This window comes from Aulonocara stuartgranti (assembly GCF_965226115.1).
Source record: "Aulonocara stuartgranti genome assembly, chromosome: 12".
Taxonomy (NCBI): domain Eukaryota; kingdom Metazoa; phylum Chordata; class Actinopteri; order Cichliformes; family Cichlidae; genus Aulonocara; species Aulonocara stuartgranti.
In genome coordinates, this window is record NC_138948.1 from 20,336,783 (window position 1) to 20,360,533 (window position 23,751).

The 23,751-nt window shown below is 40.0% G+C and overlaps 2 protein-coding genes across 6 annotated transcripts; both read left to right on the forward strand.

The window, feature by feature from the left end:
* Positions 1-1,620: 1,620 nt before the first annotated feature.
* On the forward strand, positions 1,621-2,277 carry cldn26 (claudin 26; the record flags this gene model as incomplete). Its single annotated transcript, XM_082553919.1, has 1 exon — positions 1,621-2,277. One exon carries the CDS (start codon positions 1,621-1,623, stop codon positions 2,275-2,277), a length of 657 nt encoding a protein of 218 aa, XP_082410045.1.
* A 1,854-nt stretch (positions 2,278-4,131) lies between these two features.
* aifm3 (AIF family member 3) lies at positions 4,132-22,180 on the forward strand. 5 transcript variants are annotated; one of them, XM_082553986.1, is made up of 21 exons: positions 4,132-4,670; positions 9,270-9,484; positions 12,576-12,789; positions 13,925-14,034; positions 14,841-14,950; positions 15,051-15,095; positions 15,183-15,279; positions 15,415-15,527; positions 15,982-16,068; positions 16,217-16,308; positions 16,404-16,534; positions 16,928-17,043; positions 17,298-17,369; positions 17,694-17,757; positions 17,871-17,947; positions 18,023-18,140; positions 18,243-18,341; positions 18,551-18,626; positions 18,758-18,862; positions 20,790-20,810; positions 20,955-22,180. In XM_082553986.1, the coding sequence occupies exons 2-21, from the start codon at positions 9,454-9,456 to the stop codon at positions 20,995-20,997; spliced, it is 1,821 nt and encodes a 606-aa protein (XP_082410112.1). In that variant the 5' UTR covers positions 4,132-4,670; positions 9,270-9,453; the 3' UTR covers positions 20,998-22,180. The 5 variants fall into 5 exon arrangements, 3 of the variants coding, with proteins under 3 accessions (XP_082410112.1, XP_082410114.1, XP_082410113.1); XM_082553988.1 differs by having other exon boundaries at positions 12,612-12,789; XR_014280025.1 differs by lacking the exon at positions 20,790-20,810 and having other exon boundaries at positions 18,720-18,862.
* Positions 22,181-23,751: the final 1,571 nt, after the last annotated feature.

Here is a 23,751-nt window from a genome sequence, read left to right on the forward strand (position 1 = left end):
GTCATGTGTTCTGTGCCTGTGCTCTGATTCACCAGTATACCAACGTGATTGAAGTTTGTGCGCAACCATTTTGTCAGTTAATCAATAAACACAAAGGAATGTGTCAAAAAACTGAAGTTTTTCTGAAACCACAGAATTGATTGATTTAACCTCTCTTTAGAAGCTATTGTCACGTTGTGTTATCACGAATCTTCTGGGCTCTAGATTCGTGATAACACTACACAAAAAGAATAAAGTCATCTGTTAGAGTCTCTAACAGATGACTTTATTCTTGAGCCCAAACCTAACTTTTAAACTGCTTTTAAATCCTACAGCCATCTGTGCAAAGAGCCGATAACTCCATTATGTCAGCTTTGCCTAAAACTACAGCATTGGCCATCCTCACTGGCTTTATGCAGGGACCATATTAGACTGGATCAGCCGGCAGGTTGTTTTTCTGTTTTTAGTGTTTGGGGTTAAAGTGGGGCAGCAGTCCTCATCCAGTCCAGCAGTATAATTTTTAATTTTAAACAGCTGATGTTTAAAGTGAAATATTCAAAGACACTTTTGTTGGCCTTACTGGTGCTAATCTAAAATTCAGACTACTGTTGCAAACTAAAGCCAGTGCAACTTAAACACAGTGTGAAAAAGCTGAAGGTCAGACCTTGACCTTTCATTAAATTAGCATGTCCGTCAGGGGTCTCAGTTTCCACAGATCCATGCATGATAAGTTCAGACAACACTCCCTGGTTTGAGCGGATGAATTCCTTTTGAATCTGCAAGGTTTTGCACTGCAGCGATTTTGGTTTACTCACGTGATCTAAATTAAATTAAGTGGTTTAATTTTAATTATTCATTTGAGATGTGTTATAGGTTCTTATGTATGTACCGAGGTCACCCTTAATAATCCCAGTATGAGATGAATAAAACTAAAAGAAAAGTATTTTCTGAACGTTTATAGTAAATTTTGTTCATGGGACTAAGACAAAATGTTTGTCCTAAATGCAGAGGCATTATATTGGTTTTCTACAAGCTGGCAGTTGTACTGCAGGATCTGTAACAACCCACAGAGGAATTCCCAAAGTGCTGGACTCTTTTGGACTTTTGTATTGCTGCAGTGAGCACAAAGTGCTATTCATAGTAGAGATACTTGAGAAATTTTGCAAATCAAAATAAATATCTTAAACAAATAATATATAATCAAAAACGAAAGACCATACCTCACCTAATTTTGCTGAAACGTTTAAAGTTGTACTGAAGTTCACAGTCACGTGAAACAGTAACTTTTATGTCTTTCTTTTTTATGTGCCCCTCATGCACAGGTTGCTCGTTTCATTCAAGTTGACTTGTGCAAACACACGGCCCAGAATCCCTCTGCTCATATCTGGTTTCATTTAAATACAGAGTTCGTTGTTCACTGGGATGACATTGAACACTGAAACCAAACAGTATGGCCGTTGTTGTGTGGTACGAGATTTTCTCCTACTTATCAGGTGCATTTTCTTAAAGAAGTAAGAAGTGGGCCGTCCAGGTCTGTCCAGCAGGTGGGACGAGCTACAGAGCCACTTGGATGGCTTACCTAACTTTACTTAGATTTGGACACAGAATCACAGCACAGACTTCACTGCACAAAGGCAGAAGATGGTTTTTCTAACAGCTAAAATGATGCAAAGGACCGCGCTCTTTGTGACAGTTGGAGGCTTGGTGACATCTCTGATCACCACCTTCCTTCCACATTGGAAAACAATGAACTCTGATCTCAATGAAGTGGAGAACTGGTTCTCTGGGCTGTGGCACACCTGCCTCTACACCGAGGAAGTAGGAATTCAGTGTAAGGCCTACGATTCCATCATGGGACTGCCGTTGGACCTACAGATCTCCAGGGTGCTCATGTCAGTGTCTATTGGTACTGGTGCTTCAGCTGTACTGGCTGCTTTCCCGGGTCTGGAGGGGGTTGAGATGTGTATGGAGCCGCCTGGTGTGAAGAGAAGGCTCCTCATCTTTAGTGGGGTGCTGTCCTGGGTGTCTGGGCTCACTACTCTGGCTCCTGTGTCTGTTGTGGCCTATACAACTGTGGTGGACTTCTGGGATGAGGGTTTTCCTGATGTGATGCCACGATGGGAGTATGGGGAGGCGATGTTCTCCGGATGGTTCGGAGGACTGGCACTGGTCATCGGAGGGACTTTGTTCTTTGTAGCTGTGTGCATGGGCGACTACGACCGGCAGACATCGAGTGTACCAAACAGCCCACAGGTGAAGCAAAAGACACAGCACTACCTAAAGACGGAGGTTTTATAACTTGCATATTCCCATATGTGTAATATCTGCGTGTTCATGTACGTTATATGAAAGCATGACAGCCTGTGAAAGATTACAGTAGTTCTACCGAGAAGCACAGAAGTGTTTTTGGGGCCCTTTTGTTTTTTTTTACTGGATTTCAAACTGGAAATAAAACTTTTTTTTCTGTGATCTCTGTTTAGAAGAAAAAAATCTGAAGCAACTGTGTGCGACACATTTTATTAAAACAATGTGAGACAGTAGATGACTGCTGTAGTTTTTATTCTTGTTAAAGCATTGGAGGACAATTTATTTAGTAGAACATACACACCATTGGAACCTCACTTAATGGTATGGTAGCTAGTCAAAATAACATTTTGGTTGAATTACTCATGCATTAGTTATAATGTTGAGTGATGTGTGCAATAAGCGCACAAAAGTATGTCATAAAGTTTCAAAACATCAGAAAGGAACCTACTAGCACCATAATACTGATTTATTAGCTGAACTGAAAGATGAAGAAACTTAAAGAAACCTAAAATCAGCACACTAAACAATAAGTAAACAGCACTCGGGTCGGTAATGAAAATGTCCCACATTAGTTGTGAGCAGAGTCTGAGTGCTCACTGCCGTGCAGGAGTGAGTAAATGAGCAGGGGTTGCATTCTTGAGCTGCAGCTCCTCTGTGTTGAATTTCATTTCATGGGGAGGGGGCTTGGTGCCATCAGCTCCTTTTAGAGCTTAATGTACTCTGTTGCTCACTGTTTTTGTCAGAACTGATGTAAACTGTTTTGTTTTATTTCACCAAAAAAGGGCACTGATGTTTCTTTGGCTGGGCGATGTACGTTATTAGCATTTACTTACCAATTGGTTAAAATCTAATTAACAGGTTAAATCTACCCCTGATAACTGCTGGCATTAATATTTTGGCAGAGCATTTGTTTTATAAGCCAGGAATGATTCATTCACTTCTCCCTGCTCTCTTGATCTGGCTTTTTAGATACTGCAGCTCTCTGTGACCCCTGGCAATTCAATTAAACTGAGTGATGTGTCAGTGATGTCAGATGGCCTTCCCTGCACACTGGGCGAATCTGATAGTTCATCTTGTCGTGCATATCCACATGCCCCACCCTGGCTTTCACTCAAATATGCTTTTTCCATCAAACAAGAGCAGTGCGTGTGCACCTGTCAGCTGCCAAACATCAAATTAGTCCATGTGGAGAGTGGAAATTATCTAATATGATCTCTATTCTTCTATAATATGTTTTGTTTTGTGTTTTTTTTAAAGTGAAAGCATTAGCATTCTGAAAACACCATAAAGGTTTTGGTCCTGCATGCTGATCATCACCCGTGTCACTGCTGTCATCATCATTTCCATAGAAATGAATGTGTGGTTATCAGGTGAATGACCTTGACCCATCTCTCCCACAGTGGGAGCATAAGGAATGGAAATAACTCAAGAGCTCATTTCTATAAGACTTAGTAGGCTATACCTTTGTAATCCGTCTCCATGCTACCCCCTCACTGAACCCAGGATTTACTGCAACAACTGCACTTTTAGGCTTTCTTCCTCTGCTGCACACACTGATAGAAGTGTAGCATTCACACACGCGCGCGCGCACACACACGGTAAGTGCACCTTCGGTGTTTATTTTATGTTCCCTGGTGGTCAGTGTAACTGCAATAAATCCAAACACTGGTAAGTTTTAACAGCAGATGATGCTCATGGAAGCAGCATTTACAGGGAGCAGCCAGTGTAATAGGTGGGCAGTCATTGGGGCAGTGCTTTGGGGAGGGTAGTTAAGTCTTTGATCAGGTTTAGCTGGCAAGTCAGGTCTTTGACATTTGAAGGCGAGGCTGAAAGGGTCTGAACAGAAAAGCAAGCCTGGCGCGCGTGCACTCACACACACAGAGAGAGAGAGAGAGAGAGCGTGTGTGTGTTTAGGAAAGAGAGAGGAGGGTTGGGTGGAGGAGAGCAGGGAACGGTGAGAATTCATGCTGTGTTAGCATCCCCTCAGCAACTCCATCAATACCGCATACAGCTGAGAAACTGGCAAAGGTCCTCCGTGCTGCGTTTTCAGGCTTGGACTGCAAAAGAGAGCAACTCCCACGACCGGTCGGCTCAGTGTGCTGCTCTTGCTGCTCCTGCTGCTGCTGAGGGGGACTCTGAGAGGGGCAGAGCGCACACACACGTACACTCACCCACACACTCACTGGAGCCTCTGCTGCATCAAGAGGAAGAAGAGGAGTGCGGAGGAGGGTACGGAGGGACACGCAGACTGGGAATACTAGAGCCAATCCGGAGAGGGAGAAGACTGCGAGGAGACCCGTGCTAATATGCTGCCGTGGTCCGCGGGGACGGCTGAGCACCAGGGACTTTGACAGGATCTCAGTGCACCTGCTCCATGCACGCGGGTAAGACCCTTCACATTCATTTTACACCAGGGACTCAGAGTTTGAGGTAATTACTTTATATGTGTTTATGTGATGCTGTGTGTGTGCGTGCGTGCGCGTGCGCGAGAGAGATCCCACTTATTTCTTCAAGTGGGTTTTGCCTGCATTGGTGCACTGTGGTCACATACAGTACTTTTAAAGGAAGTTGCTTGCTCTGGGGGCTCTTCTGTAGAGAAACACGCACTGTTTCTCTACAAATCAGTTTGTTAATAAAAACACTTTCATGAGTGGAATAGATGAAAATCTTGGAGAAATTCTGATCTCTCCAGCTTCACACATATCAGATAATGTTTTCCAGTCCATATACACCAGTAACTTTTACAAAAATGAAAACAGATCAAATATATCACAGCACATCTCCAATCATAATTTGACAGCAGCCATGTGTATCTTTGTATGCGTCTGCGTGTGTGTGCTGAGAAACTGGTCACTCTCAGAACTGCTCTAAGGAAGTACAGCTGCCCTGTAGGGGTGTACACCCCTCTGAAGAACTCAGTTCCAGTTTTCCATGACATCATGGAGAGGTTATTGCTCAAAGTAGCAGCAAAATTACCTGATAGAGCCATGTAGTGCCATTGTTAACCAACTTAAGCTTTACAGACATACAAAACATATTGGCATCTGAGTCAACATAAAGCCACAGGAACTTGTCTACTTCATGAACTCTGTGCTGTTGGACAGTAAATAACACTGAATGCTTATTTGGTCTTTGTTTTCTTGAACCACGTGGCAGCTGCTGTATCATGTGAAGCAGTAAGGTTTTTTGAATTCCCCTTAAAAGCTTAATTAGGACTGTACCTGACTCTGTAATCAGGTAAATGTATACTTTATTTATCACACATTATATTCCCGTTTCTGTTGGCGTCACATGGAGCTGAATTTATTTCTTCAACTCAAAGGAAACAAAAGCAAGACTATACACACACACTGCTCTGAATAATCTGAATGAAATTCAACACACACACACACACACACACACACACTGGAGCCTCCTAATGGGGATTGTGGTAACTGTAATCCACACTTTTTTCTTTCATAGTCTGTGACACGTAGGCACTGGAGTAAACAGAAGTCAATCAGAAGCTTGGTGGCATTTCAGGGAACACCTTTAACTTCAGACATGGCTTGGGACACTTGCTGCACTTCCCTGTCCCTCCTGTCTCCTTTCACTGCAAACAATTAACACATGAACAGCAAAAAGACACCAACAAAAAAAGATCAAGGATTAAAATGCTTTCATTTTTATACATTTGTCAGGGGCACTGAAGACTTCATTAAATTGCTAGTAAATAAAATAAATGGTCAGTAAGAGCCTGTCAGCTCAGCAGCAGGTTTGCGCAATTGCAGGATGACTCCTCAGGCTTATCTTGCATTTCACAAACCAGAAGAGCTGACTGTGAGGGAAAGAAAGAAGCGTGGTCAAATATTAAGCAGCATGAGGCCTTTTATCAGCCAAGGATCAGAGAACTCTAACTACAGGCTAACCTGTCAGGATACCTGCCAAAGCAGGTGTTTTAAAATAGTCGAGGTGTTATGAAGTGAATGAGGCAATGAAAAGCTGATCTTCTCTTAGTACATATGGAGATCGCAGCATGTTCCTCTTCTGCTAACGTTACACATGCTATCACAGTTTGCGTGGTAATTTCAGTGGGTGTGTCCATCAAAGGGCTGGCATTTGTTTCACTCACGTTCACGTTATAGATCAGCCTCTTTTCCACCAACCAGGAGTTGGCATTTTGCTAATTCTCCCCTCTGACATTCCAGTAACAGGTTTTGCATTTGTAGGGAAGTGAGTGAAGCTGACAGCTTGTTTGCAGGCAGGATTATTAGCACTGCTTGGGGACAGGCCCAACAGTGAGAAAGAGTGAGGGATCTGCGTCATATGTTGTGAGGACCAAATCTGCTTAACCTACTTTAGTTTTGCACAAAATATCTTGGGTTTACTGGAGCTCCAGTATGGTAGCTATTTGTGATCCAATTTGTTGTTCATCAAAGTTTCAGTGGTGATGAATTATTTAAGGGACAACAAGCAAGGGGCAAGTTTTCCTACATTAAAATATTATCCTTATTTAAGTAAAAGTCCTGAAATAAAAACGGAAAAATAGACCCTACTTAATGATTAGCAAAAAAATGTGCACAAGTGTATTTTAGTAGCAATTTCCAATATAGGGTTTACTTAAAGGGCCATGACATACATTTGAAGAGTCCTGAGATGATTAATGAAGTGAGATCTAGCCAATATTTCACAAAAAGGCCATCTTTGGCTTTTGGTGAAGTATTGGGATAGTTTTACGTCTTTGGATTAGCAAACCATTTAAAAAGTTTATTGGGGATTCTGTCTCTTGTTGAAACACTTACAACTCATAAAGTGTTTGAACTCCAAATAATGTTTGTAGAATCTGCAGTTGTCCTTTTCATATGTGGCACACAGCAGGAGATGATACACCTCACATGCGTTCTCACTACTGGCAACACTTCAGAAGGTTTAGGGAAGAGTGTTGTCTAGTTAGAGCACACAGCAGGCAGGAGTGAAATATGCTGTGATTTCACTGGACAATACCTGTGCTATTGTTACATTGAAAGAAACAGAGCTGGCAGGTTAAAAACTGCTTAATGTACAATTAACCTGCTAAGATATTTCCATTATCAGATGCAACTTCACGCTCAGTCTATAGCGCCTTATGAAAGCAACTTTAGACTAAGAGCTAACACTGGCAAAAGGTCTTTACAAATTGCCCTTTGTAAGAGATTGCAGGTCTGAAAGGTCAAATCATCCATCAGCTTATCCAGCCTGGTTATCTGAGCTGACAGGACAAAAGGAAAGATACACTCTGGATATAACACCTCACATTACATCAACATCTCTAGCCAGTTTAGAGTCACCAGTCAACTCAACACGTATGTTTTGGGGACAACCTGGAGCACTCACAGGGCCAGGGAAACCATACAGAGAGGGGCCCAGGAGGTTCAAACCCAGTAACTTCTTTCTATGAGGTGACAGCGTTAACCACTGTACTACTGCGCCTCCCACCTGAAATGAGTCAATTTTGGACAGAGCACTTAACATCCATTTATTTATTTTTAAAAATATTTTAATTTAAACTTTTTCTGGAAATGAAGAAAAGCAGAGCATAAAATGAATATTTTTGTGTGCAGCACTAGTAGCTCAAAAATATACTTAAGTTGTCAAGTTTGGTGGTATAAACAGAGCCTGAATCCAGCATACGAGACCAGAAGGAGGAAAATAAAAGAGAGACTTTATCGCAGTTGATATGTCCAAAATAAACAGAGCCAAAATATATGGGAACAAACTGAGCTGCATTAGAGAGGAACATAAACAGATGCTTTAAATAATGGGAAGGCGGGTCTACACATACACACAGAGAGGGCTGAGAGGCAACAGGAGATTGGTGGGGATGAGCCACAACTGAACATAATCAGCACAGTTGAATACAGTTAGGGCGGGGCTAATGGAAAAACAGACCATTAAACTAAGGTTAACCTTTAAAGGAAAATAGAAAATAACACAACAATGAAATATCAAACACAGATACAAGACAGGGGAACCAGAGGGAACTAAAAATCCTAAAAAAAAAAGTGAAAATCTCAAAACCAAGGATTACAAAACTGAATCTCAATCTCATCACTAGAAAAACAATAAAACTCAAACAGAGCCCTTAAACTCAATTGCATTAACTAAGAATCCAAACCTCAGAACCTAAGGACCATCCTAAGTATCATAAGTACTTGAGTAAATCTACCTTCATCCAGAGCAAATAAATACAGTTTACATATGCAACACCAACACACTGTTAGCTGCAGATTTCTGTCCAATTAGAGGAGATCTTTCCATTTCTCATTTGTCTTCAGGAACTTTCTCTAAGCAGCGCTCCATTCAGTACTGCAAAGTTTTTTTTTTCTAAAGTTCAAGGACATTAAGATGTGCTCAGAATATCAAGCAGTCCTTTTGGTTGAACCTCAATAGGATAATTTGGTGATGGATTGCACCACGTTGAGTGATACACCTGCCATCCTGTGTATGCTGAGATTCATAGCAGCCAGTGAGTAACTAGCTACAGTATGTGTGGGTGAAATACCAGAGCTGGCAGAAATGTGTGAGGGCAATGTGGAAACAAAACAAGGGGGATTTTAAAACTCAAGGGGCCCCTGCTTCCCTGTAAAGCGCAGTGTGACGAGAAAGCTAATAGGTGTCGGAGTGCTGTTAATATTTAACAGTTTCCCATGCAATATGCATGAACAAAGGCAACAGTGTGTGTGGACATGTTCCTAATTAACACAATTGCTTCCTTTTTACAAGCACTAACAGGTTACATAGACAAAGCTAAACAGTGGCTGGGCTCTCCTCAGGGTCTGACTTCTGCGTCCTTCACAGAGCGACATCAGCTGCACATTAGTAACACAGACATAAAGACAAATATCAGTTTGGTAATGATAAAAACAACACAAGTACATTTTCTACCGCTTGTAGTTTTAACAGCAAGTCATCACAGTGTGACGGTGTGTGTGTTGTTTACAATTTCACTCGCTCTGTGCATTCAGATTATGTGGAGGAGCTGACGTGTGCGATGGCCAGCTTGGACCTGCAGGTTCTCAGACCTCCAGCTCTGCATTACCGTTACCTTCAAAACAAGCAGCCCAGCTCCACGATCTGACTGTACCTCCCCTCCTCTCCTCTCCCCCTCTCCCTCCCTCTCCCTGGGTGTCCCTCAATCCTGGGCCCACCATGGGAGGATGCTTCTCCAAACCCAAACCAGGTAAACAGCCTGTTTGCCCAATTCAAGCATTAGTAAATTTTGTAAAATCCACAACTGCTGTATGATGTCCTTTACTTTTTTGGATATTTTTTTTGTCTTTATATACATCTTTATAAGCCTTGAGTCATCCTTCGTTTCATTATATTTTGCTTCAAAGGAGCCAGGCTTTTAATTCTTTTAAAGTGGTCTTCAGAAATGGTTTTCTGGGTTTTCTGTAGGTCTTTCAAAAATGTATTGGATTTATTGGCTGCTTTCTCTCATTTCACTCCAGTCCTTGTACCTTACCATTTTCAAAATAATGCTTTTTGTTTAACACTGTTCAACAAGGGACCTAACTCAATGATAAACCAGTGTTCATTAGAAAAAAAAACTATTTTAAATAGGCACTTTGTCACTGCCGTCCAAAAACACAAAATTTGTTCCAATTTCTTTAGCTGAATATATGAAAAATGCCAAAGGTAACAAAGACTGATGGATATAAAATTGTATTTTTGCACTAACAAGGTGATTCCCAAAAAGCTTTTAGAAAAAAAAAAACATGCCATATCACAGCATGGTGCACAGTGTGTCCTTAAAAAATGTGAAGAAACTGGACAAGTGCCAGACAGAAGAAGAAGCCTGCCTATAAACTATCTGCAGCACATGAATAGTATGTGAAAGTAACGTCCTTAAGAAATAGGAAAAAATCGAACAAGACTTGGGGCACGACCTGAGTGATGCATTTAACCCTTCAGTTGTTCACCAAAGCCTCATCAGCAATGCTCTCAATTGAAGCGTGGCTGTCAAAAAGCCAAATTTTTCATTCAAATTGTTAATATGTACGTCAGGGCAGGAGAGAGGTGCAATAGTGAGTGTCTACAGCCATCTGTAAAACATGATGAAATCTCTGTTGTGGTTTGGGGCTGTTTCACTCAGTGATGTTGGGAATCTTGTTAAAACTGATGGCATTATGAATGCAGAATGTTTTTTAAAGAAATACTGTAGTCCTTGTAGTAGTTGTAAGGATAGTGAAGAAAATATAACACAATAATTATACAAAAAGCACACTATTTTAATTTTTATTCTATACAAGGTTAAAATTATGAAGCTTTTCAATGTAAATCGGGACCGTTTGGTGTCTTTGTTTGTCATTTTCAGAGCTGTTGCTTCCAAATCCTGTTATACACTTCCCCTCAGCCTCCTCTGTTTGCAGTTTATTTTGTGTGTGTGTGTGTGTGTGTGTGTGTGTGTGTGTGTGTGTGTGTGTGTGTGTGTGTGTGTGTGTGTGTGTGTGTGTGTGTGGGAGGAATTTAAATGCTCTCCCTACTGTCTTTGGTTATTAAGGACTACATACTGAGACACAAATATCTAAAACTGACATGTGTACAGTATGTGTGAGATCTGTTTATGCATCACCTCAGTGTTGGCATTGCTAAGAGGTACTCTAATAACATACTCGACTTCACATTCAGGTGCACTGAATAAGATTTCATCATCTGTTCAGAGACTCTAGTTGTATGTAAATGATGACTGTCAGGCAGCTGAACAGTAATAAGTGTTGATAACAGTGTAACCTCCAGCTACTAATGCACACTCAATGCACAACAAAGATTTACTATCTACACTGGAAAAATGTCTCAGGTCAAAGGCTGAAGTCACTTTCAAGTTCTAATAGAATGAGAAGAATAGAAAAGATTATTATTGTCACTATACACATGTACAATGCGATTTAGAGCATCTTCTACCCAGGCAGCCGTGTTAAAGCATGAGATGGAAAAGAACATTATTAACATGAAACCTATAAAGTAGCTTATTCGGATACTTTATACTATGATTTATAAATAAGGATGACTCCCACTCTAAATATACAGTAAATACTGTAGAGGATCATTTATTCACATTTATATAGAAGTGAGTAAAAAGTGGGAGTAAATTTGCACCATTAGAAAGTCTATGATGGAGGGAGGCCTTTAAAGACAAACTGCTGTACCATCTTCATTTGCCTAAAAATGTGAAGAAATACAAAAAATAAATATAAAATCTGAACATTTTACATAATTATCTATGCCATGCTTGCTACTGAGTAAATGTAAGTCTGTGCTGGGCAACTTACAAGAATTAGATCAAATATATTTATGTATGTTATAACCCTGATAACTACTTAGTCTGATCAAATGAAGCATCAGTGTGACGACGTCTTATTTAGCCTCAGATATTACAGCTGCTTCTGGAGATTCTCTTCAGCCGTGGAAAGCTTTCTCTTTCTTTTCTCCTGCAAATGCACTCACTACTATGATTTTCCATTGATTTTAATTAAGACTTGCTCAGCGGGAGAAAATTCCAGCCAGATTACTGTGTAAGAACCGGATGATCAGCACATTTTTCCAGCCGAACAGATAAAGCCTGCTGCAGTGAAAAAGGAGTTACACAACCGCTTCTTAATGTTCGCAAATACAAAGCAAACAGCAGCGCATCAGAGAAAACGGAGTGGCTCCAAAATACATAGATTAATGTGCTCCGTGCTGCTGCAGTCTGTATTTTTTGCTGTCATCTTGGGAGAGCTGAAGCTGCACTTAAATCTCCACCGCTCCCATGAATATCGCATTATTTAACGAGCATCATTTAAAAAGCCTCTTCAACCTGGTTAAATCGTATTTTTGAGAATGAACTGATGATTTTTTTTTTTTATTTAAATGCAAATTGTCAAACTATCTCCCTATTTTGGGGATTTTTATACCACATCACCAAAGAAACAACTGAATAAGAGGTATGCACTAGAAGGGAGAGAAAAAAAGAAGACAGGGTTGCACATGCTTCCTGCTTTCATTTGTTTGAGCTTTGTGGATGTCGGAGTCAATTTGTCCTAAGGTTGTAGACATCTCTCTAGGCTGTAAGGAAAATTGCTGCTATAAATTCTAGAGAAGGATAGAAATGAAATAGCACAGAACAGGTTTATGGAATAATAAAGATAGTCCACTGGTGATCGTTAGCATCAATATCCCCTGAAATCATTTTCATTTTAAACCTTCACACCATAATTCTGCATCAACTGCATTTATTCAGCTGTGCGTTTTCGCACATTTTCTGATTGGACCATGTCTCTGCTGTGCAGTTGAAGTAAAAGTGGAACTCTCTCTCCTGGATAAAGAAAAAGAGGTGGACGGGTTGTCGCCTAATGGCAAAGCGAGCCCCTTTGCTGAATGCAGACCTAACGGGGCCCTGGCTCACGGCTCTGACGATGACTCCACCCTGCTCCCTCTCTACCACAAACCCCGGGACTATGTGGAGGCCTCTGTGTGCCACGTTAAAGATCTGGAAAATGGACAGTAAGAACGTGATCACGCAGCTTTTTTTTATTCACTTACCTGTTGATGCACATTTTAAATATGTTAAAATACTGAAGGAAAGTAAAGCTTGGGAAGTATTGAATTAAGTAAGACTGTCTTAAATTGTGAGATCAGGATTGTGTTTCCTTTTCCGTTAAGATAAGTCGAAATTTCATTTCCCAGCGTTAATGGTAGTTAAGAACTAAATTGTGAGGACGTTTGGAGGTCACCCAGAATGAATGAATTCTTTGTTTTTAGTGTTTTTAGGTGACCTGCATAGATGTAGCACAAATACAGTGCCTCCTGTTTAAAGTGCAGAAATTGTTTGTTAGAAGCATCCATGACCAAACACATGCAGTTATAGCCATACACACTGGGATAGTGTTGTAGTTTTGTACATGAAACAATGAGTTTTAAATCAATTAATCAAAATTTGGCTGAAGTGCAGACTTTCTGCTTTAGCTCAAACTTTAACAGAAGTACTGAATTAACTGTTTAGGAATTAAAGACATCTATTATACATAGTGTCTGATGTTCAGAAGCTCAAAAATAGGTTGGACACTTGAGTGACAAGCAGTTTAATAACTAGGTGAGGCCAGTTCCCACGTAATTTAATGAAAAACTGAGCAGATGAAAGATCTGGACTTGATTCCCAGAACTTGATGATAGTGGTGATAGTTCACCAGGACTGACTATATGAAGTCCAAAGAGATGTCACTCTGCCTCTAAAAGATGATCTTTTTACACTCAATCATGTTACTGACCTGTTACCAGTTAACCTAGTTACCTACAAAATGTTCCTCCAGCTGTATCTATTAAGTACCGCTTACTTTTCCAGCCTTTTGTTTGCCCCATCACACCTTCTATATTTTACTGTGAATAAAATCTCATAAAATATCAATTTATGCGAATTGCACATTATTGTGCTTTATTTCTATGTTTACATTTTATACAGTGTCCCAATGTTTTTGGAATTGAGGTTGTAAAATCCTTTCAAAGTAAAGTTTACACATCAATCACATCATCAATCACATCGTAGCTGTTTGAGTTGGTGCACAGAGGCAAAATTACAGAAAGCGTGTCATTGTCCAGTTACTCTGGATCTGACTATCATTTTATTTTGTGTGCTTGACAGAATGCGAGAGGTTGATTTGGGAAGCGGCAGGGCTCTGTTGATTAAAGAACATGGGGAGTTCACAGCCATGGGCCACAAGTGTCCACACTATGGAGCACCTCTGGTTAAAGGTGAGATATATATTTTTAGTTATGGAGTGACGGGGCGAGTTCGATGTCTGCACATAGTGTTCCACAGTGGATGAGAAGGCTGTTTCCCTGCACCCTCAGAAGGGGGAATAGGTCCTGACCATCGTTTGTGCTGAATGACAATCAAGTGTACTGATCTTTTTTGAAGTTACTTGGCGTGGTGCTTAAAAGTGTTCTGCTGAAGGACTTTAATACTCATATTGGCAACAACAGTGTGACCAGGAGGGGTATGACTGGGAGGGGCAGCCTGACAGATCTGAACCTGAGTGGTGCTGTGTTACTAAACTTATGTGCTAACCACAGTTTGTCCATAACAAACACAATGTTTGAGCATGAGAATGTCAGTAAGTATAATGAACCCCAGGACACTCTATGATGATAGATTTCATGATTGTTTGCTCAACCAGTCTATGTGTTTTTTCCTGTGGGCAATGCTTTGAGGGTAGGGAGTAACTAAGGGCCATTCAGTCCCCGTATAACCACAGCAAGAGCTTGGTCCACATTGCCAGTAGTAAACCTGTTACCAGTAAAAGCTGGACTCAAAGACCAGGACTGTTCTTTGTCAGTGATTCTGTTCATGACTTTTATGGATTTTCTAGGTGTAGACTAGTGATGGAGGGTTTCTGATTTAGTGGCCTCAGGATGAAATCTCTGGTCCTTGCAGATATTGTGATTCTTCTGTCCTCATCAGGCAGTGACAGTTGAGTGTGAAGTGGATGAGATGTCTGGATGTCGCTGCTTAGACTGCTAAACAAAATGTATGGATGGGCCATATGCTGTTATTTCAGGTGTGCTGTCCAAAGGACATGTGCGTTGTCCCTGGCATGGTGCATGTTTCAACATTGCAACAGGAGACATTGAGGACTTCCCTGGACTGGACAGCCTGCCCATCTTTCAGGTGACCTTCCACACTGGTGCTACCTCTTAACACATTTCCTGCCTAATCATCTTTTTAATGATCATCAAAAAGTGTACACATCACATAATTCTGTTTGCAGGTCAGAGTTGAAAAGGACAAGGTGATCATTCGGGCAAACAAGCAGGTAACACGAAGAAGAAGATGAAGAGTTCATGCAGGAAAGTCAGCTGACCACCTGATTGACCTAGGATCTTTCTTTAATGATTTTCAGGCTCTTCAGTCACAGAAAAGGTCAAAGCCCATGGCCCGATGTTCAGCAGTCATTAACTCCAACACAGGATTCAGCCATGTTCTCATTATTGGCTCAGGTTAGTGTGTGTGTGTGTGTGTGTATATCCTCTTTATTGTTTTATGTCTCACAGCTGACCCTAAATAACTCCATCTTTCTTTGAGTTTCTTCTTTGCAATGTTATGTGCATCTGTTTTGGTTAACTTACTGGCAGGTCCAGCCGGTTTGGTGTGTGCAGAAACACTGAGGGAAGAGGGCTTCACGGATCGCATTGTCATGTGCACTATGGACAAACATCCTCCATATGACAGGCCTAAACTGAGTAAGGTTTGTACACAGACCCTGAACACATACAATGAGATAGACCTCACTTAGCCACCAAAGTTACATAACAGACCGCAGAGGTGCTGCTGTGGTCAGCGCTGCTAAAACAATTCTTTGAGGAAAAGCTACACACTTCAGAACAACCAACAAAGCAAAGGAAAATGGCTTGTACATAAAAAATATATATAAATAATTCATAATTCCAAATATGACTAAGATTTTCAGTCATATCTGGTGTAAGAACACACTTTAAAGGCTGCCAAGTCAAAAAGAGACTGCCTATTACTTCTGTGACTAGAATGACTGCAGGATCTGTTGTGTTTTTACAACAGGCTGAATATGATTAATTGTGACTTTGCAGTTTCGAGCAATAGCGTGGGAATGAAAGGGTTAAATGACATTTCTAGACTTTGTTCCAACTGTTTGCTTTGCTCAGTGCTAACTTGCTACCCCTCAGTCCTTAGAGAGCACGGCAGAGCAGCTGAGACTGCGCTCCATGGACTTCTTGCAAGATCATGACATTGAACTTCTCAAAGAGAAAGAGGTGATTAATATTTAAATGTTTAATTAATCATTCATTAATGTTTAATGATATGTATATATCTGTTTTTTGTTAGGACTGTTTTTAAAAAAAGAAACTGAAGGAAAACTTCAATTTACACCTTCATTGTTTTTGTTTTGTGTTTTTTTAGGTGGTGGCAATAGATGTGAAAACACAATCTGTGATATTTGAAGATGGCCTGAGGATGGAGTACAGGAAACTCTTTATTGCTACAGGAAGCAAGTAAGCAAAAAATATTCTTTTCTCGTGATGCCAAAGAGCTGAGAATGTAAATGAGTAAACTGACACCCGATTGTGCTCCTGTTCCTGCTTGAAAGACCAAAACCAATGAACTACAAGGGCAAAGATGTCAGGAATGTGTTTCACCTCAGGACGCCCGAGGATGCTAACAGCATAGCGTGGCTAGCCAACAACAAGAATGCAGTGATTGTGGGAACGTCATTTGTGGGTGAGACAAAGACACATTTATAAACATATTGTTTTCATAACATTTAAATTCGCAAAAAAGATTTTCTCAGAAAAGAAAAGTATCAGATATTCAAATTTTTATCTTTTATTTAACAGATAAAACTAATATATTGATACACTGTACAGTTTTTAAACATTATATTATATTCTTTCATTTATTGTTTTATTTATATATTAATTCATTCAGACATTATATATTTCTTTATATATTAACTACTATTCATTGCTCATGTTTTTTTCACAGTACAGCTTTGCATATAAAAAAATTGTCCACTCATTTCCAAAGGTGTTAACTCTTAATGTATTACTGTTTTGTGTCATCCTGCATTAACTAGTGTGTATGTTAAGTGCTGTTTATTCATTATGACGGCAGGTATGGAGGTGGCTGCAGCTCTGACTGACAAGGCCCACTCAGTCTCTGTCATCGGGATCGAGTCGGTCCCTTTTAAAAAAGCTCTCGGGGAGAAAGTAGGGAAAGCCATAATGAAGGTAGAGACGCCCTCCTGGGAAATCAAGCTTTTCAGAACATGAAGCACTTCCACAATTCTATCATCAGCATTCTCCCTGAGAGGAAACTATTAGTTAAAATGCAAATCATGTTTCGCAGGTCAATACTGCGCCACAAATGGGAGTGTAAATCTTCTCATTAGCGGCGATTGATCATGCAGACACATGAAAATTCAGCGGTGAACTTTTTCTCTCTCTGTTTTCGAGTATTCACTAGAACCGTTTTGTCTTCGCAGCTGTTTGAGGCAAACAGGGTGAAATTCTACATGCTGAACGAGGTGTCAGAGATGGTTGGCCATCATGGACAGGTATTCAGAAAGTGAGAGAAACAGCACAATGCTCGGACGCACTATTGTCTCTTGTTTGACAACGTGGCAAAACTCAGATAAGGAGATAGACATTGTGTCCACTGAACTTGGGATATTGAAGATTGCATCCATCTCTTGGGGGAAATGATCTAAATAACTTTGAGAGACGCCGTGACTTTACATGTATAATCCCATTTCTCAGTAAAAAAAACTAACTGAATAAAAATACCAGTTTTTATATTAACATTTATTTTGCGTGAGAGTTGTTAGCATATCAATAGATACACTAGCACATAACTGCAAGCTGTTTTTTCCCTGTTACAGTTGAAAGAGGTTGTACTGAAGAGTGGAAAAGTCCTGCGGGCAGATGTGTGTGTCATTGGAGCAGGTGATATGAAACATAATACAGAATATGTCCTTATTGTCTGTCATTAATTATCTAAAAATTACTTTGGTGACATTAAAAGTGTGTTTTTGCACTCTTGCTCTGCTCTCCTGCAGGAAGCGTTCCTGCAACAGGGTTCCTGAAACAGAGCGGCATCCACTTAGACTCCAAGGGCTTCATTACTGTAAACAAGGTGCTGTGCAGAGCCTGGAGCCTCACTTAAACTCTTTGACTCCCATTTCGTTAAATTCTTCCATCTTTCTTCCAGAATATGCAGACAAATGTTGATGGGGTCTTTGCTGGAGGAGATGTGGTGATGTTTCCTTTCCAACCACGCAACAACAAGAAGGTGAACATCCCTCACTGGCAAATGGCTCATGTCCACGGTGAGTTTGTTGTAGCATGTTCTTGACTGCATTCATACTCCATAACTAAGGCTTTTATAACTCAACTATGTCAATGTTTGCGGTTTCCACTGGCACTAACAGGAAAGGTAGCAGCTCTTAGCATGATGGGCAGAGCCACTGAGGTCAAAACCGTGCCTTACTTCTGGTCAGCCATGTTTGGGAAGACCATACGCTATGCAGGTAGGCGGGCCTTCCAACCATCTTTAGTGTTTGCTTTAGCCTGAAAATTTGTGTTAAGAGGAAGACTGACTGTGAAAAAAAGATCAGAGACTGAGAGGAAATGCGTGTGCCCTGAAATATTGGTACTACACTGCCATCTAGCTGAACAAAAATGAAGCCCGTGACCAAGAATTAGGCCTGAGTCGGATTATTTGTTTCTATTTGTGGAGGTTATGGTGACGGATTTGATGATGTCATTATACAAGGAGATCTGGATGAACTGCGCTTTGTAGCATTTTATACAAGGTAAGATTCCTAGAATTTTTCTGATATCTTAGTACGCTTGTGTGTTGTTGTTCTTTAACTATTGTGAACTAATATTTATCTTCTATTGTGAAGGTACCTTCTCATTGTTTCCTCCTCTGGTCCATCTATAGGAGTGAGGAGGTGGTTTCTGTCGCCAGCATGAACTATGATCCCATTGTATCCCGAGTGGCAGAGGTCCTAGGATCCGGAAAGACGATTAAGAAGCGAGATGTAGAGTAAGTGTCCTTCCGGACCAGAATCTGGTCGTGGTTACAATAATAGTTTTGGTGTCTAAGGTTTATGTTAAAGAAATACCTGACAAATGTTTTCAATCTGACAGAAACCACAGTGAGAGATGGAGTTTATAATCATACGAAGTTTTCTGTGAGCCAAATAAATTGTTTTATTTGAACACACTACAGAGCAATTATATATTTAGATATTTTACATGATTTATTGATATTTTAAAACTGTATTTTAAGAATTACACATTTTCCCCACTAACTATATACACTCTTTTGACAATTAGTTAAACCCTGCTGGCACCAGGTTGAATCTCTCGTTCCACCACATCCCAGTGGTACCCAGTTGGTAGTAAGGAGCTCAAAGTGTGCCAAGAAAATATCCCCCACAGCATTACAGCACCCCTACCAGCCTGGACCGTTGATACAAGGCAGGATGCATCCATGTGTCCATGTTCTTTATGCCAAATTCTGGCCCTGCCATTTTAATGTTACAGCAGAAATTGAGACTCATCAGACCAGGCAAAGTTCTTTCATTCTTCTATTGCTCAATTTTGGTGAATATTGTGTCTCAGGTGAGCATGAATTGTAGTCTCAATTTCCTGTTTGTAGCTGACAGGAGTGGCACCGTATGTGGTCTTCTGCTACTGTAGGCCATCTGCTCCAAGGTTTAATGTGTTGTGCATTCATTCATGCTCTACTGCATACCTTGGTTGAAATAAGGGGTTATTTGAGTCACTGTTCCCTCTCTGTCAACTCGAAGCAGTCTGGTCATTTTCCTCTGTCCTCTGGATGTTTTTTGTGTAAACTCTAGAGATGGTTGTTTGGGAAAATCCCAGCAGATCAGCAGTTTCTGAAATACACCAGCCCATCTGGTACCAACAACCATGCCACGTTTAAAGTCACTCAAATTCACCTTAATTCCTCGTTCAGATGCAGAGTTTGAACTTAAACAGGTTATCTTGTCTCCATGCCTAAATGCGTTATGTTGTTGAGATGTGATTGGCTGTTTAGGCATTTGTGTAACAAGCAGTTGAACAGGTGTACCTAACAAAATATTCATTGACTGTATAGCAAATACACTGAGTACATTTGCATTTTAAGAAAGAACCAGCATAGTTATGAAGTATTTAAATAGTTTAAGCAGTTGTAATTTCCATGTTTCACTTTAACCACCAATAATATTATTGATATATAATATTATACTACTATTATGCCTTTAACTGTATATAAATTCTAAAAAGAATTAATTGCTTGTGATGCTCTCTATTATGAGTAAACATTAACAGTAATATAATATTAAGTAAAACTAGAACAAGACCAAACAACTAGAATTTGTTTAAAAGGGCTGCTAGAAAAACCCAACTTCTCTCAATAAAGAACAGGGCAGCACATTAAAGTGGGGATGTTTGTTTATAAAGCATAGCAGCATGTTTGGTGAAAACCAAACAATGCACATAAGCACAAACACATCATAACAACTATTTGCACAGTTTTGGAGGGGTGATGAAAAAATCAGATAGTCACACAGACAATGATTACTTCAAGTTACTGCTGCTAAAGGTGGTTCAACAAACTACTGAATCATGGGGTGTGCTTGGAGTTTCACAGGATTTCAGAAAGTCCTGTGAAAACTTTTTTTTTCATGACTGTGCAGCTATAGGATTAAAAACTGTGATGGTAACACAAAGCTTTAATCACAATTAATACTATGAAATTACACACACTGGTTAAGGAGCCTCTGTGAGAGGGTTTACAAATCAGTTTCTTGACTATTATCAGGAACTGCTGGATCTGTTAAATGCAGCAGAACCGTACCGTAATGATGTTGCTGGAATCCTGTGTCCACTTTTTCCTTGTTTTTGTGACCATACTGTTGTTGTGTCTTCTGTTTCTAATAATGCTTGCAAAAAACCTGAAGGATGTTAACACGACTTGGCAAGTATGGAAAAATATCTGCTTTTTCTCCTTTCTGCTTCACGCATTAACAGCCACTCACAAGGAGCTGTAATTTATCAACTAACGTGTGATTTTGTTGGCATGTTTTTGTTTGTATGTAATGGGATTTTATGTGTGTGTGTTTTAGGACTGGAGACATTTCTTGGTTGATTGACAAAGGCTCTCAATGATTTCCCATCTGAAGTTCCCAGTCCCTTTGGACACCTCCATATGGACACTCATGGTGCTGAGATACTGAGCAGCTATCACAGTCTATTCACAACACACACAAACCTGCTGATATGACTGTCTGTTTGGGACATGCTTACCTGAGGACATCACTTTTTCTCCTAAGAGATACTTTAAAATAACAAAAGGAGCCACGCACGACCTGAAAACACTGAGCGACTGTGTCGGCAGGTCTTTTATTATCGATGTTGTCTTGTTTCACAATGAAGCAATACCGGTATCAGCCTCTGTGCTGCTGCAAGATGTATCTACCTGTACACTTTGTTTATAAGAAGCCAGGGAAGGGCAATGAGTTTTTTTGTACAGATAATATTGTAAATAGTTATAATCCTGAATGCACTGTAACAAAATAAGAGCATACATTTTCCAGTGAATGACAGACGTGGTCGTATGCTTGCATACAGGCCGTAGATCTGCATGGTATAACTTGCTATAACAGGAGTTAAATTAAGCCCCAAATAGTAAAAAAAATTTTTTAATGTAGACACATGAGCAAAGCTTAAATCTGCAATAAAAACAAACTGTGTTACCACTTCAGCACAAGCCTGAATGCAGCTTTTAACCTACTTACCAACTCTCACTCGCAGCGTTAATTTGTGATTTATTATAATGGTTAGACTCACAGCTTACCTCTCTGTTATGGTTGCCTTGCTAGTAGAGTGCACAAATGGAATTCTTATTCTTTGATCACATACTAGTGCTTGCATTGCAGATTCGTGTATTTTCTAACAAGTAGGTATAACCCCTCGGAAATGAATAGTGAGCAATAGTAGCTTAAGGTTAATTTGCATAGCCGTCACCCCTGTAGAGACGTTGTTTGTTACTAACTCAGGGAACTGAGGATTGTGGCCTGGGTTTGCCGGTCCCTCTGCAAGCAGAAAAATTGAATTTGTTGCTTAAATATTTCCTCACAGTTACTGCAGTTTCAGTGGTTCAGAGCTTGCAATGCGCTTCATGATAGAAAGCAGATATTTGATTGCATCCTGGAGTGCCGCAGATCCCGAAACACTTGAGCTCTGACACACACGTCAACAAAGCGATTAAAAAGGCATTGTTCTCCCTGCAGAGATGTCTGGAATGGCATTTTTATAACTAAACTTTGAAATAAAAGTCTTCCAACAATAACTGCTTTATGTTACATTTTATTTTTCATGTTATTCTACTTGTTATTTGCATGTCTGTTCTTGACTGTATTAACTGGAAAAAAAAAAAAAGTGTAACAGGTTTAAAAAAAATGTTTAATGATTTCCAAAGAGGTGACAGAGCGTAGTTTTTGCATGTTTTTCTTGACAGATTTCATTCTTTGATTCATGGTTATTAAAAATATAGATGAAATCACTTGAGTCTAGATTTCATGCAGTAGCACAAACATTTCACAGAATTTATAAATGAAGTTTCACAACTATATATATAAAAAATCTGAATTGTGAGCCATCTAACATTAAAAAACAAACAAACTGGGCGTGTCCACAACTATATTGCAAATAGCCTGGAGGCTTGGATAAAAGTAAGGATGCACCGATCCAACTTCTCTATTCTGATAAAAATTCTGAAATGTCAACTCAGTGCTTTTGCCACCAACTCTTTCAGTGCATCATGTATTATGAAGCAAGATTTCATCTTAGCCAGGTAACTTCAAGTTTAGGCCTGGGTTTTGTGGATTACAAAGGCAGTTCACATCTTTCTGGGATATATAACCATAGAAACTTATGCCAGACAGCTAATCTGCTCTGGAGCAGAAAATAGTATCACCATTCCTGGAAGAGTAAGTTTTTCTGTCATTAGCATCAATAAGGAATATAGATATAGACTCCTTCATATAGGATGCTAAAACAGGGCACATATTTGTGCATGTGGACCTCATTTGCAGCTAAGTTAGATCTATATTTGACCTGTTTTTCATATTTTTTCTGCAGCTGAAAGGGTAAGGCAACAATTGCCTTACACGCATCTCATCCACAATTTACTGTGGCTGTTTATTCGCGATAGAGCTGTAATGCTAGTATGTCTGTTGACTTACACAGTCAGCATTTATACCAACTTTCCTTTCTGGCTTTCAATCGGCCAGGCTTTATTAATGTAGTAGTGCTTTTCCAGTCTTACTGACCAAAATTCTTCACAAAGTGCCTTTTAATAATATAATCTTTCTATTACGTACACACACTCTGCTTTCAGCCAGTGTTGTGTGTGTTTGACTGCTTCATATTGTTCTAATATTATAGTTTTACCTCCCATTGTAAAATCAGCCTATAAAACGGACAGATCTGCTGTTACAGATTGATCAGATGCAGTTCATGTAAACACATTCGTAGCCATGTAGAAAAATTGTGAGTTAACTTATCGAGCTGATAACCATCTTCATGTGACCGATTAACCTGCTCACTAATGTTAGAGGTTTATTTATATCAGTCACTGCAATTAAAAAAAAGAAAACCTCAAAAGCAGCTCTAATGGTAATGTAGAGCATTGGATCAGTGCATCTCTAAGAAAAAGCACCTCACATGTTGACATCTGTCAACACTGATAAATACATCTACAAACAGTGTGGTGAAGGCAATATATGGTGTCACTAGTTACATCTATCAATAACGGACCGGCAGGATTCAGTGCTTATTAACACAAGTAAGAGGTACCTGACAGCGCACTGTACTATGGTGTCCCTGAGGTGCAAAACACAACAAAAACTACAACAAGAA

Excerpts from the sequence above, each read along its gene's own strand:
- aifm3 (XM_082553986.1), top strand. The coding sequence starts at position 9,454 with ATGGGAGGATGCTTCTCCAAACCCAAACCAG. Across the intron at positions 15,528-15,981 it reads ACAGGCCTAAACTGAGTAAG|TCCTTAGAGAGCACGGCAGA; the intron begins GTTTGTACACAG and ends GCTACCCCTCAG. Across the intron at positions 16,535-16,927 it reads TGTGGGAACGTCATTTGTGG|GTATGGAGGTGGCTGCAGCT; the intron begins GTGAGACAAAGA and ends TTATGACGGCAG.